The sequence below is a fragment of the Neophocaena asiaeorientalis genome, unplaced genomic scaffold (assembly GCF_003031525.2).
Source record: "Neophocaena asiaeorientalis asiaeorientalis breed wild unplaced genomic scaffold, Neophocaena_asiaeorientalis_V1.1 scaffold18, whole genome shotgun sequence".
NCBI lineage: Eukaryota > Metazoa > Chordata > Mammalia > Artiodactyla > Phocoenidae > Neophocaena > Neophocaena asiaeorientalis.
This window is the reverse complement of record NW_020172444.1, coordinates 1,269,501-1,284,766: the sequence shown is the minus strand read 5'-3', so window position 1 is coordinate 1,284,766 and position 15,266 is coordinate 1,269,501. Positions and strand designations below refer to the sequence as shown.

The 15,266-nt window shown below is 38.3% G+C and overlaps 1 protein-coding gene across 6 annotated transcripts in view; it reads right to left on the bottom strand.

The window, feature by feature from the left end:
* The window catches only part of LTBP1 (latent transforming growth factor beta binding protein 1), a 417,473-nt gene that overhangs the window by 163,466 nt on the left and 238,741 nt on the right, over nt 1-15,266 (bottom strand). For all 6 annotated transcript variants that reach the window (XM_024732194.1, XM_024732185.1, XM_024732205.1 and 3 more), the window contains one exon: nt 14,285-14,356. In XM_024732194.1, the coding sequence (XP_024587962.1) occupies nt 14,285-14,356 (72 nt within the window). The remainder of the gene's footprint in view (nt 1-14,284; nt 14,357-15,266) is intronic.

Below are 15,266 nucleotides of genomic sequence, written 5' to 3'. Positions count from 1 at the left end.
TATGCTCCTACAGGAAAGTATGTATGTTTAACAAAGTGAGCACTAATTTACTGCCTTTTTAGTAACACAAGTTTATACAGGAAATGAGGCATGTCCAGTAACCAACAGGAGTTAGGTACCAGGTGAGAACAGTACATGCAGATCTTTACACTGTGTGAAAATATGAAGTGTTTTGGAGATTCTGGTTTTTGCTGATGGACAGCAATGCCATCACACAATTCAGCAATTTGACTTCCAGTTGAAAGCAGGAAAAAAAAACCACCTCTGAGGTAAATACTTTTCCTAGCCAGACAGACCATTTGGCTGTTTAACAGGGATCACTTAATTTAGATAAAGGAGGAGTTCACTCTCTAAGAGGACATATGTATTTCTTAAACTCCCCCACCCCGGGAAGCAGCTTCACACTGGGTACACACACCCCTGGATACTTTTTTTTTTTTTTGGCTGTGTTGGGTCTTCGTTGCTGCGCGTGGGCTTTCTTTAGTTGCTTTGAGCGGGGGCTACTCTTGGTTTTGGTGCGCGGGCTTCTCACTGCAGTGGCTTCTCTTGTTGCAGAGCATGGGCTCTAGGCACACAGGCTTCAGTAGTTGTGGCACACAGGCTCAGTAGTTGTGGCTCGTGGGCTGTAGAGTGCAGGCTCAGTCGTTGTGTCACACAGGCTTAGTTGCTCCGCAGCATGTGGGATCTTCCCGGACCAGGGCTCAAACCTGTGTCCCCTGCATTGGTAGGCGGATTCTTAACCACTGTGCCACCAGGGAGGCCCATGCTTGGATACTTTTATTTAAGGGAATCAATTCCTAGATCTTGAGCCTTCATGTGTTTCCTTCTCTAAAAGTGCTCTAACAACACACTTGCCAATCTCCTTTGCCCTCTCTCCTTTACTCAGTGTCTGCTTTCTCTTCAAGGCACCCTCTTGCCCATCTGGAATCTCTCTAGGTGCACTGCCCTACAATGTGAAATTATCAAAGGCACCAAACGAATAAACAATTCACAAATATATCCCTCCTGAGGGACACAGTCACAGGAAAAGGGACAAGTCTGATTTATTTCATAAGAAAGTCTGGTTTTGCCAATTAGGTTAGACGGCAGACATCATTCATAGAGTAATGAGCCAATGCTGCTGCTGAAAATATGTTGAAAGCCCATATTTAATAAAACATGACAGAAATGGATCTACTGCACCCATTTAAGTTTTGATTAAAGAATGCAGATATTGGCTTAAAAATGTGTGAACACCTAAGTTTTTCAAAATTATTTTAGGAGATAAGGCAACAAAAAAATGTTAGAAGATCAACATTCAAGAGCAATTTTACCCAAGGTATTTTATACAAAACACAAGCTTTGTGAGACTTCTGCTAAAAGAAGAGTTCTGTGGCCGAATATGATTGAGAAACGCTACATATTCTATATACATTTGCACATGGAAGACCCCCTGAGAAGTTCTTTGGCAAGGACTCGGTTTTCTCTGTTTAACTTGGTATTCTCCACACTTTTGGCCATGGAATCTTTTTTCACACACCACCTATTAACATCGAGCTGACCTAATGGTCTGTGGAGCACATTTTGTGAAATGTCGCTCTCTTGGGTCAGCCCCAGGAACTATCATATGGGTCTCTTTGTGATTGTATTTGTTTCAACCTAGGCCCTGCTGCAGCCATAGCCTCATGACCTGTAACTGTCCCACATTTATAAAATAATCATCTAGCATGGGGTGGATTCAATCACTGAACTCACTCAAAGGAAGTAAACCACTGTGGGAACAACTCCCTGCCTTCCAATCCTTCTGTCTGCAGGGTAACATGATAGAAGAATTATCAGAGCCCAGAGAACAGCCTGTATTTATTTCTCAATACATGTGTGCTACACATGGAAGATGCACATCTCTGCTGGTCTTGGATTTCCGACTATAATCTACAGACAGTACATTAATTTCTCCTTGAAACATTCATAGTAACATATCTATTATGGGCTTTCCCCATGACTCGTGATTCAACAGGCATCTTCCCATTGATTTTATAGCCCCAGAGACTAAGGTCAAAGAGCTATTGGAAAACACAATGTGCTAATGACTCACTTCACCACTGTCTTTCCTGAAGAAAAGTGAATAAAATAAGCAGACATTTCCTTTTTGAATCCTATCCCAGTGATAGGAGCACAGTAAGAGGACACACCAGAAAATGATTTTACAATGGATGGGAATGGGCCCCAAATGATTTTAAATGCTAAAATGATGCTCAGGTCCAAATCAAAACTTTAAATTCTTACCCAAAATATTGTGCCTATTTAGACTAGAAAAAGCAGCAGGAGTTCCAAGAGGATGTCTAGGCCAGTAAAGTAACACTTTCACATCAGTAAAACATATCAATTGCCTCTTGGTCATTGAGATTGCAAAACATGATTCAGCATCACAGTAAGTACCCCCCCAGTTTCTGGGATTAAATCACTAAATACAGCAGAGCACTGTGATGAATCTGATAGGTAAATAAAAAGAATTTTAAACATTTTAAGTACTTTGAATAACTTAATTATCAAGTCTGGTTGACTGCAGTCTTAGTTCACGCCTACTGACTTTCTACTATGATTTCCCAAATATATAGCAATAACAGTGGATTCTAAGTTTCATTTTCATACCCACATTAGTCTCCTATACATATTGCTTATTTCCTCCTGGAAAGAAAGAAATATCAGAGCAATAAATTCCCTTATGTTAATGGAACTGAAGGGAACTTTAGAGAAAACACTAACTGTAGCGAGTGTTGCATAAACTAAGAAGTCACAGAAGAACATGCTGAAGGAAGGGAAAAGTCACTGAAAAGCTTTTAAATGAAAACATCAATGGATATTACGTCACTAGTCACAGTTCTGAATATTAAAGAAATGGTACTGGCCACATGCTGCTAAGTGAAAGAAGAAAGACACGAAACACTTACTGGATAATCTGAAAGTTCTAAAAAGACAACTCATCTATGCTTATAATAGTCGGGACAGTGATTACTTCTGGAAAAGAGGGAGAAAGTAAAAATTGAGAAGGGACAGAGGGAGGATTCTGGGTGCAGGGGATCTTCTATTTCTTGACTTGAGTGATAAGTACACAGTTATGTTCACTTTGTGATATTCACTGAGCTAATTCCCTGTGATGTGTGCATTGTTCTATATATAGGTTACACTACTAATAAAAATTTAAATAGATAATAAACTGCATAATTTCTAATATTATCAGACTTTTTTCACCAACACTTTTTCAACATGGCCTCATAAGTTTAGACGTAAAGTGACCTCCCAGTAATACAAATAAAGATCTTCAAGGTGTTACAGACCGATTTCTAAAATTGCCGCAATTCTCTACCTCTTTTTGTATCCATGACCCTGTCTATGTGACTTTGTAACTTCTCCCACTAGCAAGTAGAGTCTATTTTCCCACTCCTTGAATGCAGGCTGGCCTGTGACTTCCTTCAGCCACCAGTTACAGCTGAAGTGACAGTGTGTCAATCCCAAGCCTAGGCCTGAAAAGCTTTAGATAAGACACCTTGTGGAAGATTGCTGAGCCATCCCTGCTGAAGCCATCCTGGACCATCCAGCCCCAGGCAGCCATCAGCTGATCACAGACCCAAGACTGAGCCTGGCTGACATCACCCATACCCGGCCTGGGTCAGCAGAACTGTCCAGCTGCCCCCAGAAGCGTGAGAAACACATGATTGTTTTAGTAAAGTTACTGTTAACTTACAGGGGAAGGGAGAAGAGGTGATACAGAAGGGGAGTGCCTCAGGAGGACTGCTCAAAAGGAATGCAAGCTTAAACAAACAGCCTCTAGAGACCTCAACGTTCTGCTTGTTAAGGACTTCAGGATAAAACTTATAAGGTACAATGGCTTGCTAATAACAAGAGAGAAAAACACTTATTTTACCTACAAAGCAGACACATTTAAAACAAGAAAACTTGCTGTGAAAGTAAACAATGAAGTGTGGAGAACTCTGATTTCTAAACCAAGTTACTGAAAGCACCTAACAGGAGAGTCTGATCTAAAGAGTAAAAGAACCAGAGAGCATCTAATATCCCCCCCAGTGCTGCTGCTTTAAGCCATGGTTTCGCCACCTGTAACAAGCAGATGCAGTCGTTGTCAGGAATTACTGACATAAAAAGCATGATAAGAAGTACTACAAACTACTAAGTAAATGTTAGTAGCACAGAATGGGGAGAGGGAGCCCAGGCATCAGAGGTAGATGCTAGCACTCTCCAGGTATGCTATCTTCCATTACTTAATTTCTTTGAGCCTCAGGGCTCAGTTTCACTACAAGTTTAAAAAAACATAACACTATCTCACAGGGTTACTGTGAGAATTATGACATAGCTAAGCACCCAACCCAACGGCTCCACTAAATAGGCATTCAATAAACACTAGCAAAATACATAAACAGGTAGATAAGAAGATGTGTAGGCGATAATGACCAAAAAGGAAATTTATTGTATTAGAAAAGAGAAAGTTATCAAGTTTCTTATGCAAGTATTACCATAAGGAAAGAAGTAGCACATAAATAAAATCAACAGTAATTAGAGCAGCAGGTGGCCTAGCTACTTCCACCTCAGGAGAAAGTCTGGAGAAAAGTTGGGTGAGAACCTAAGAATACTAGAGGAAGCAGTTGGGGTAGGTACAAAAGGGTTAAAGTGGGCTTGAGAGCAGAGAACTTAGCAAACTTAGACCTTTTATGGCACTTGCTATGTCAGGATCACTGTCACTAAAAACATAGTTATGTCTACAGATCATCACTGTCTCCTTTATTCCTTGTTACCATCACTGCAATAAGACCCAGAACAAGGTGAGTGGGCCTTGAAAGAGATGGGGAGACAGGGAGGAAGGGAGCATGGGAAAGAGAGAAAATGGGAGGGAGAGTCCAGAGCACTCACTACAGTCATCCCTTGATATCCCTGAGGGATTGGCTCCAGGACCCCCTCTCCTCATGCAGATCCCCAAATCTGTGGATGCTCAAGTCCTTTGCATCAAACGGCATAATACAGCCAGCCCTCCATATCTGCAGATGCAGAACCCACGAATGTGAAGGGCCGACTGTACTAATTTGAAGACATTTATATTAGCTCCATGACAAGTTGGTCACAACCCAAAATCTTTGAAGCAAACCAAAAATGTCAATGGAGGAAAAAACAAAATTAACCAACTATATCAACTTCCCATGTATTTAAAATAAAACCTTGAAAGAAGCTTACACTCACTAGCCTTAGGCACCATACCAGACAAACTTCAAATTCAGCCTGCCTCAACCCCCAGCATACCTCAACTGACTTACCCACCTCCACGGGTGCATGTTGTTTTCCCATGCTCGTGTCTTAGTTCCTTTCAGCCCTAATAACTACCCTGCCCCATATATCACCGTCTTCCCCAAATTACAATTATTTGAAAGTAAAATTATTTTTCTGCATACAAAACTCAGACAAAATTATTAAAACCAACAGGAGTTAGTTCCAAGATTGTTAAAAAAAAAATAACAATCTTGCTCATAGCCATATTCAATATAAAGTACCTGGGGAAAGCCTAAATGAAGAAAAACATACTACTTAACTGCCCTTTTTGTGTTTTCAAATTTGTAAAGAAAAGGCAATAAGGAAGGAGAGGAGGACACAGTCCGTGGGCTCTCTAAGCCTAGTGGGAAGGGAAACTGTACACCCTCTCTGAAGCCTAATGTGCACAGGATGAATGAAAGCTTGGGAACCAATAATGTCTCTTCTATACGTAATCATAGCTTCACGTGAAGGTTTATGTTCAAGTACACCCCTGACAGCATTATATATATATAAAGGAAAAAAAGAAACTAATCTGAAAATCCAACTTTAGGGGAATGGTTAAATGAATTATCCTATATCCATTAACTGGGATTCTATGTCAGCATTAAAATAATTTTTAGGACGTTATTTAATAATATCAGAAAGTGTTCATTATCTATTAAGTAAAAACACAGTTTTCACAAGTATCCATGAAATATAATCTCAAATTTATATACATGTATATGTATATATATACATATATATATGATTGGTAGAAAATATAACAAAATACATTTATTTGGTAATTTTTATTTTCTATACATTTCTCTAGTTCCTAAATATTAAACAATAGGTGTGAATTATTTTTATAAATAGGAAGGAAAGTGCTTTTTTCTTTTTAAAGGAATATGTTTTTAAATGCCATCTGTGATTTTCGAACTCAGTAGGAACTGTCCTCTGAAACTGTACAGTGTTTTTGGTCCGTTTCTTTTACAGCACTAACTACATGCTGCCTTGATGTTTTAATTACATGTGAGACAGTGATTTTTGTAAGGGTAGGAATTGAGTTTTATTAATATATTTCTCAGTGTGCCCCCACTTAAATCGTCATTAAATATCCATAAAACAAATGAGTGAATGCACGGCAGATGGTGAATAGATTAATGTTGATGGGCTGCTTAATTACAATGGTTAAAAAGACTATCTGTGGATAACAATTATATAATATGAAGTTTTCTGAAAAGCTTTTCTGTATTCTCAAGGAAAAGCAATTTATTATATTGAGATATATATATATGTTAAAAACCACATTCTGATACTGATCTCTTAAAAAAAAAAAAAAACCTCAATCCTGATATGGATACTTTTTTTTTTAAAAAGTAACACAGTAAGTTCATGCTTTGGCATTCACCCCAGTTCCTAACATAAAGCAATTACAGATAAAATATCAAGGTCAAAAAACGAGGTCAACATCCCAGTAAACCTGAAATGGTATAGAAATACATGGTACCTGGTGGTCACTGAAGCTCTGGGTCTGCTGTCTAGAAAGCAGCAGGGGAAGCCAGGAGTTTAACACATTGCTGACCAGAGGATTTTGGCAGAAACAAACGCCTGTGGCTGTAATATGTGTCTCCAGTCAAAAGTGGGTTTAACAACTGAGGATAACAAACTAAACCTATTTATGCAAAAACACTCCTCCCTCAGCAACTAAAATCCAGCTAAACTTTTCAGTTTGCTTAAAAAGTTAAATAAATACATTTTAAAAAATGAAAAAAGAACAGGTTAGCTATGAAAAACAATGAGAAATTTTGGAACTGATAAATAATCTTAGAATTAAAAGTGTAACAGATGGGATAGAATCTAGATAGGCATAGTAAAGCAGCAATTAGAAAATTGGAAGACAGAACTGAGGTATTCACGCATAAGGCAGCAAAAAAGACAAGAGGATAAAAGCACAAAAGACGTGTTATAAGAGACACGAAAACCAGAGGCTCCAACACTTGTCTAAAAGGAGTTTCAGCTGAAAAACACGGTGGAGAAACAATATTTTAAGAGATAACAGCAGATCATTTTTCAAATTTGAGGAAAGACCTGAGTCTTCAGATGGACAACACAACACTCTGCCTACTGAGTAAAATCAAGATAAATCCAAATATAGACACACATCGTGGTAAAACTACAAAACATAAAGAATTCAGAGATGATCTCCAAAGAGAGAAACATTATCTACAAAGGAAGAAAGTATCAAAAAGAGGTCAGAAAGACACTGGTATAATGTAGGTCAAAAGTATTGTTGGAAAATAACTGTTATCCTAGAATTGTACACCTGACTAATCTTGTTACAGAGTGAGCTCAAAATAAAGATATTCTCAGACATGTAAAGTATATACTTCTCAGTGATCCTCATTTAAAGAGCTGTTAAGGGATGTGATCTCAAAATATAAATTAGCAAATAAAAATACAGGATACCCAGTTAAATTTGAATTTCAGATAAACTAATACTTTTAAAATACATGTCCCAAATTATCTGCTGTTTATCTGAAATTCAGATTTAACTGGGCATCCTATATTTTACCTGGCAATCCTACCACAAAAGAAAACATGAACCCACAAAGTAAGCAGAGGACACAAGAAACAATGCTGAGTGCAAAAACTGATACAGTGTCAGTAAATTCATTTAACTATTAACTGTATGAAAAAGACTATTTACATTAACCATACCTTTGAAGATAATTCTAAAATGGTAACTCTTCTCTAAGCCACAAATCCATTTTCTTTTAAATGTGCAAGAAGTTGTCATAATGGCCTTTGGACATTTCTGTTAAAAGAAGTGTAAATCCAACAGCTGTTTCCCCAGCATGTATCACAAAGCCCGTTATATTACAAATGATACATGCAATATATTACAAATGATACATGCAATTAATCGTAAGAAACATAAGAAATTTGTCTTAAAATTAGGCATCACTTCATCTCATCCTACCTGTCTGTTTTAACCCAACACTATGCCATAGGCCACGTTCTTTTCTCCAGCCAAGTCAGTTTTCCTGAGGGTCTCTCCTGTACTTTCTAGTCCCCTCAAAGCACTCAAAGACCAGTGTTCCTCTATGTGTTCACCATATTCCATTCACAAGCAATCTTTTGATGATCATTAAGACGTCTGAAATGTAAGCTACAGTCCAGACAAGCTCTTCATAACCAAGAAGTTCCATGTACAGCTTCCTTATGTGGATTATTAACCAAGATTGGTGAGTTTCACTTAATGACAGAGATATGCCCCTGAAAAAAAAAGTGCATTATCTTTTCTATGGTCTGAATACAATTCAGTTTTAGATGCATTTCGGGGGACTTTCTATCAAAAAGGAGACCTGCGGTGAAAGTTTTAATAGAGTATTACTGTCTTAGTGTATCTGTGCTGTAAATTTATTTTATTAAAGCAGAATAACCAGTGTAATAAAATAATGCCAAAAGAAAGTTATGTGAACAGCTCTTTCATACTTGTTTTAACAGGCTCATCTGGAGGCAGCTGAAATTCAGCTAGATGGATGAGTGAACAAAGCAAATCACATCCTGCTGATTCAAACTGATTTAATTACACTAAATCCAAAGGGCAAGACCAATGTCTTATTCATCATTCATCACATATCCTCCGTCTGTAGCTCAGCACTGCTCCACCAACTAATGTTTGTGGATTATGGAATATTTTTTAAAGATTTCAAAATTATTCTCGAAAAAGGAATACGCATACACTGAATTCTAAAAGTGTAGACGTCTTCTAGCTATGTATTTTGGCATTGCCCGCAGCACCTCTGCACATGCTAAAAATGTAGAAAACAGTAGATTGATTAATTTACAGTTATAAAATCAAACAGGTAAGTGATTTTAGCATATCAAGAGGTATTTGCTTTTAATAAAAGATTTCACTGAAAAGACTGGTCCCCAAGTAATTTCAGAACCCAATTCTAGTTTTAAAAGTTAGATTTACACCTAATTTTTAAGAACTCATTTATTTCATGGCAAAGTTATGGGCAAATGAGTAATCAAAATGCAGGGAAGAAGTATGAAAGTAGGAGTTCCTATGATCATTTCCATGAGGTACTACTTCATTTAATTCTAGTTCTACATCAAAACTTTAGAATAATAATCAAATGACAAAAGCTGCTCTAGATCCACCAGGAAATTTAACTGTATTGTTTGTTATGATAAAGGAAGCAAATTATAACAATTCCATAATGTTGAGTGTAGTGAGGCAAGGTTTTAGAGCTCCATGTGTTTATATGTAATAAATCATTCCTTTGAAAAGATAATTGTAGCACCACTAGAAAGGAGGGGGAAAAAACCCAACTTTTAGGGCAATTATTTGAAAGCTCCTCAAATTAACTTGTGAACAGTTGGTTCTTTGTTATGGAGTGGCCATTATGAAAAGTTGTTTCAGGACATTAATTCACTTAGTTGAAGGAAATAATGTAATTCTAGTTATTAATCACTTTAATTTTAAATGTGCTTTGTAAACTGAGAAGACATTAAACTCCAAGAACAATGTGGAATGCACAAGTAATTAGATGGTTAATGGGCTTTTCTTGAAAAACTTCAGCATAAAATCAAAAGGCTTCAAGGCTCTAGGAAAATCCAAGTGTATATATGTAATGTGAGAAAGTTCTACCCAATTTTAGTGACCAATAATATCACCAAGGGAGTGAAATTAAGCCCTTCTCTCAAAAGCAATTTCAATAGATTCATATTATGTTAGGAGTCAATCTTCTCTGTAGTGTAATTTATCTGTGCCTTCTTGAGGCACCATGAAACAGAATTTTCTGTGATACTTCACTCCAGAATTCACGCCAAAAAGTACAACACTGTTTTGCAAATATCTTCCTGAGACAGACATAAGCCAGGATTTGGCGTTACTGAACATCAGTGCAACTGACTGAGGTGGAACCATTTGATATGCTCAGTACGAACAAAACTTGCTAAAGGTCACTCCATACCAGCCAAACCAGAAGAGGAAAAAACAAAAAAACCTCAAGGAATTATTTAAAGGATTCTCCATCTTATTTTGCTAAATGAGATGGCAAATGATTACTTGCAAATTTTCACTCCCACCTCTACAGTGGTATTTTTATGAATATGAAGTGTTAGAACCTTGAACCGGCCAGTTGAAGGAATATGTTAGATAACCATCCTTTCTTATTAAACAAAACCAAATTGACATTAATTGCTTTGACTTCTACTCATTCTCAAAACAGATGGCATACCGTACCTACGTTAGTAATACTTCACAGATATATACAAAATTGGTAAAAGGGGTCATACTGCAGACAGAAACAGAGGTGGCTTGGGAGTTTAATCCTAGCTGGGCCTCTTCTGTGTGAGCTTGGACACTCTCTGTCTCTCTGTTTCTAATTGGGATTCTTAAGGTCCAAATCCCACCCCACCCTGAGAAAATAAGTATATTCTTCATCATTTGACATTCAGAGAAATTAGGAGCATCTGACATTTCTGGAGAGTATCTAACAATTAGCCATGTAGGATTAGGATGGTGAAGGATAAATAAGGATCCTCCTCTTTCTACAGCTTAATGAAGCAACCAGATATGCCTGATCAAGGGGACACTTCAGGAAACTACATGTCTAAAAATTGTGCGACAGACCAAAAAGTAATTTCCCGCTTCTCATGCACAACCTCTGTCCTTGGTGACAGAGTAATACTGGCATCAGAGTACTGGAATGAACCTACAGAGTTATTTAACATTATGTACTGCATAGGATAGAAAGTCCCTGTAGCATCCCAAGCCAATAGTTATTAAGGATCTGTTGGATCACCTCTAAGTGCTGGAAGCTCAGTACTTCCAAAGGTGTTTCATTACAGTGATGGGGAACTCTAACCCACAGAAAAGGTTTGCTTGTAGTTGTTGTAAATATGCCTCCTTATAACTCCATTCTATTGACTTTGGCCTTTGAAGCAACTCATAAAAGTCTTGTTTTGTAGGAAAGTTGATCAAACATTTATTTAAAGCCATGTTTGTAAGGCAGCCATTATATTTCTCTTCAGTCTCAACTTCTCGAGGCTAAACACCCTCATGTTTAACACCAGGCCCTTCACAAGCCTGGCTGACCTTATTAGCCGAAAGATAATGAACACCAAATACCCAAACCCCAAATTCAGTCTGATTGACATAGTACAAGGTCATTACTTCCAATGCCCCGCTCATTCTGCTTCTACTAACACATCCTCGTAATGGGCTAGGGCTCTTCATATATATTTTTATCCAAATCTGTGAAACAACTTGGTTTATACTGTAGAATATACATTTAGCCATCTATTCATTCTTCCATCCATTTAATTCAACCTTCCATCCATATAATATGAACTTTTAATAATATCTTAAATTCTACTGATTCTTACATAATGTTAATTAACCCATTACTCCCATGTACCTAGCAGTACTACAGGTTTGCAGATGTTTCTCAAAAAGCACCCTGGGCAACCTCTCCTTTGCCAACATTCTTTCATCTAGGATGAGGGCTTATAATATTTGAAGGCAAAACTTTTTAAAGACATGGTATATCTATGTGCATTTCAAAAAAAAAGATTCTTTTTAAGTCAGTAAAAGCTCTACAAATCATAAAAGTTAAACAGACACAGTATTATAGAGACAATTTACTTGAGAAAATTCTCAGGTAATTAAGATATTCCTTTGACGTGAACCACTTTAATAGGGATTAATCTATATATTGTTAACATTACCTAAATCTACTCAGCCCTATAAACACATACTGGCCAAGAAGAGAGAGCCCGAAACCACAAGTCCAAGGACATGTGCTGTGTTTTGATATGGATTTTCGTTCAATAAGACTCTTGGAGTCTCTTTCAACATTTATTCCAAAGTACACTTAAGTTACTAACACCACCACCTTCATCCTAGATGTGTACTGGGAAATGAGCAGCATTAACTGGGCACCTCCCAAAGTAACTGAAACGAATTTGCTATCATATATGGATACTAAACTAGGCACTGGTAAACGTGAGTTACAACTTCAGCTCTATTTAGCCACAGGAAAGTCATTTAACCAGTCTGGGCTTGAATATCCTCACTTGTAAAGTATAGACACTGAACTGGATGATTTCTGAAGGTCCCTCGGCTGCATGTTTCCATATACATTGAACAAAAGCATTCAGGGCCGTCAACAAACACATGAAAGGATGCTCACCATCACTAATGATTAGAGAAATGCAAATCAAAACTACAATGAGGTATCACCTCACACCAGTCAGAATGGCCATCATCAAAAAATCTACAAACAATTAATGCTGGAGAGGGTGTGGAGAAAAGGGAACCTTCTTGCACTGTTGGTGGGAATGTAAATTGATACAGCCACTAAAGAGAACAGTATGGAGGTTCCCTAAAAAACTAAAAATAGAACTACCATACGACCCAGCAATCCCACTACTGGGCATATACACTGAGAAAACCATAATTCAAAAAGAGTCATGTACCACATGGGCTTCCCTGGTGGCGCAGTGGTTAAGAATCCGCCTGCCAATGCAGGGGACACGGGTTCAATCCCTGGTTCAGGAAGATCCCACATGCTGCGGAGCAACTAAGCCCGTGTGCTACAACTACTGAGCCTGCGCTCTAGAGCCCGCAAGCCACAACTACCGAGCCTGAGTGCCACAACTACTGAAGCCCGTGTACCTAGAGCCCATGTTCCACAACAAGAGAAGCCACCGCAATGAGAAGCCTGTGTACCGCAACTAAGAGCAGCCCCCACTCATCGCAAATAGAGAAACCCACGTGCAGCAACGAACACCCAATGCAGCCAAAAATAAATAAATAAATTTATTTAAAAAAAACAAAACAAAAAAACCAAAACGAGTCATGTACCACAATGTTCATTGCAGCTCTATTTACAATAGCCAGGACATGGAAGCAACCTAAGTATCCAGCAACAGATGAATGGATAAAGAAGATGTGGCACATATATACAATGGAAAATTACTCAGCCATAAAAGGAAACGAAATTGAGTTATTTGTAGTCAGGTGGACAGACCTAGAGACTGTCACACAGAGTGAAGTAAGTCAGAAACAGAAAAACAAATACCGTATGCTAACACATATATATGGAATCTAGAAAAAAACAAAATGGTTCTGAAGAACCTAGGGGCAGTACAGGAATAAAGATGCCGATGTAGAGAATGGACTTGAGGACACGGGGAGGGGGAAGGGTAAGCTGGGACGAAGTGAGAGAGTGGCATGGACATATATACACTACCAAACGTAAAACAGATAGCTAGTGGGAAGCAGCCGCATAGCACAGGGAGATCAGCTCGGTGTTTTGTGACCACCTAGAGGGGTGGGATAGGGAGAGTGGGAGGGAGACACAAGAGGGAGGAGATATGGGGATATATGTATATGTATAGCTGATTCACTTTGTTATAAAGCAGAAACTAATACACCATTGTAAAGCAATGATACTCCAATAAATACGTTAAAAAAAAAAGCACTCAGGGCATTTCACATTTAACTACATAGTTTTACCCTATTGACTAAGAAATGTGTGTTTGCTCTGATATTTAATACCTGAATACTTCAAGGTAGCCAGAAATAGTCTGATGAAAGAAGAAAGGGGACTGTGCTGCCCAATCATATGTCAGGAAAGAAGTGGCGCTTCCAGGTCCATGTACGTGCTCACATGCACACACACCCACACGTGGACAGCAGGTGACTAGCGTGGAGCCCACAGAGGGCTCCATAATGTAATACCAACTCTCCTGGATTTCATCACAAATAGACAGCAGGGGGAAAAGTTCCATAAAGTTTAAATGGTAGTGAAGTAATTCTAGCAACCACACACTAAACTTCTATTTCGTAAACAGAGGGAGCAAGAGGTGGTTCTCTGCGTAACCTTCACATGCCGGGCTAGTGAACCAAGCATGGCAAAGCAACTCGGGTCTCGCAAAAGCCAAACAGCTGTTGAGCTCGTACACCAATGAAGTCAGTTAATCTTACCTTGACAAAAGGTGTTGTTAACCCGTTTATAACCTTGTAGGCATTCCATCATTTGATTATATCCATGATAAGCTGTAAAGAAGAAACAGTTATGTTACATGCTTAGTTTAAATTCTTACAACCCTAAACTACTATATATGATAACCAAAGCCATATAAAGCATCAGTGATCTTATTTCTAAGATACCAACCCAAGGTATATGCATTTCTTTCACATTTTCCTTGTTTTTCAGTATACCTCATATTTTGCAACAGACATAAATCTCAATTAGTTGTCAATCTTGATTATGTTAGCTCCAAGAAACATAAGACTGTTCTATATTTTCTTCCAATTAGTGATTATTTATTACCAAAAAAAAAAAAAAGAATCAATTCCTCCCCAATGATTAACTGCAGGGAGTTGAATTTTCTTATAAATTCACAGAGGGTGACTATACATCCCGGTCTGCCTCATACAACCCTTGGTGATACCTTTGATCCAGCAAAGTTCATCAATAGCACTCCATTTCACTTTTAAAAGTGTCCCAGTTTAGACAATAAATTGTATGCTCGCCTCATTTACAGGCTCACATATTCCAGTGATGAGCTGATTCTTTATACCATGAAGCTGGGAAGAATAGAAGGTGAGGAGAGGAAGCTGGGAGAGGTGAAGGGCTGCTCTGATCAGTTGTATGGTTCATCAACTCAGAAAACTCATCAACAATACAAATGTCGCGGTCACCAATTTATCAACAAAATCCTAGTCACTGAAATTCTGACATCCTAACGTGATACCCGAGAACTTTCTGGCATAAGTTCTGGGACCAAGTTGACCTAGGTTCAAATCTTGGCTCTGCCACCTTGGAAGACAAGCCTCCTGGGTTTCAAATGGAATTCTGTACAATGGGAGTATTCCCATCTACTGAGCAGGTCAGGGTTGTTGTGGAGTTTAGAGATAATTTATGCAAAATGCTTACTGCAATGCCTGACAAAAATAAGCCCAG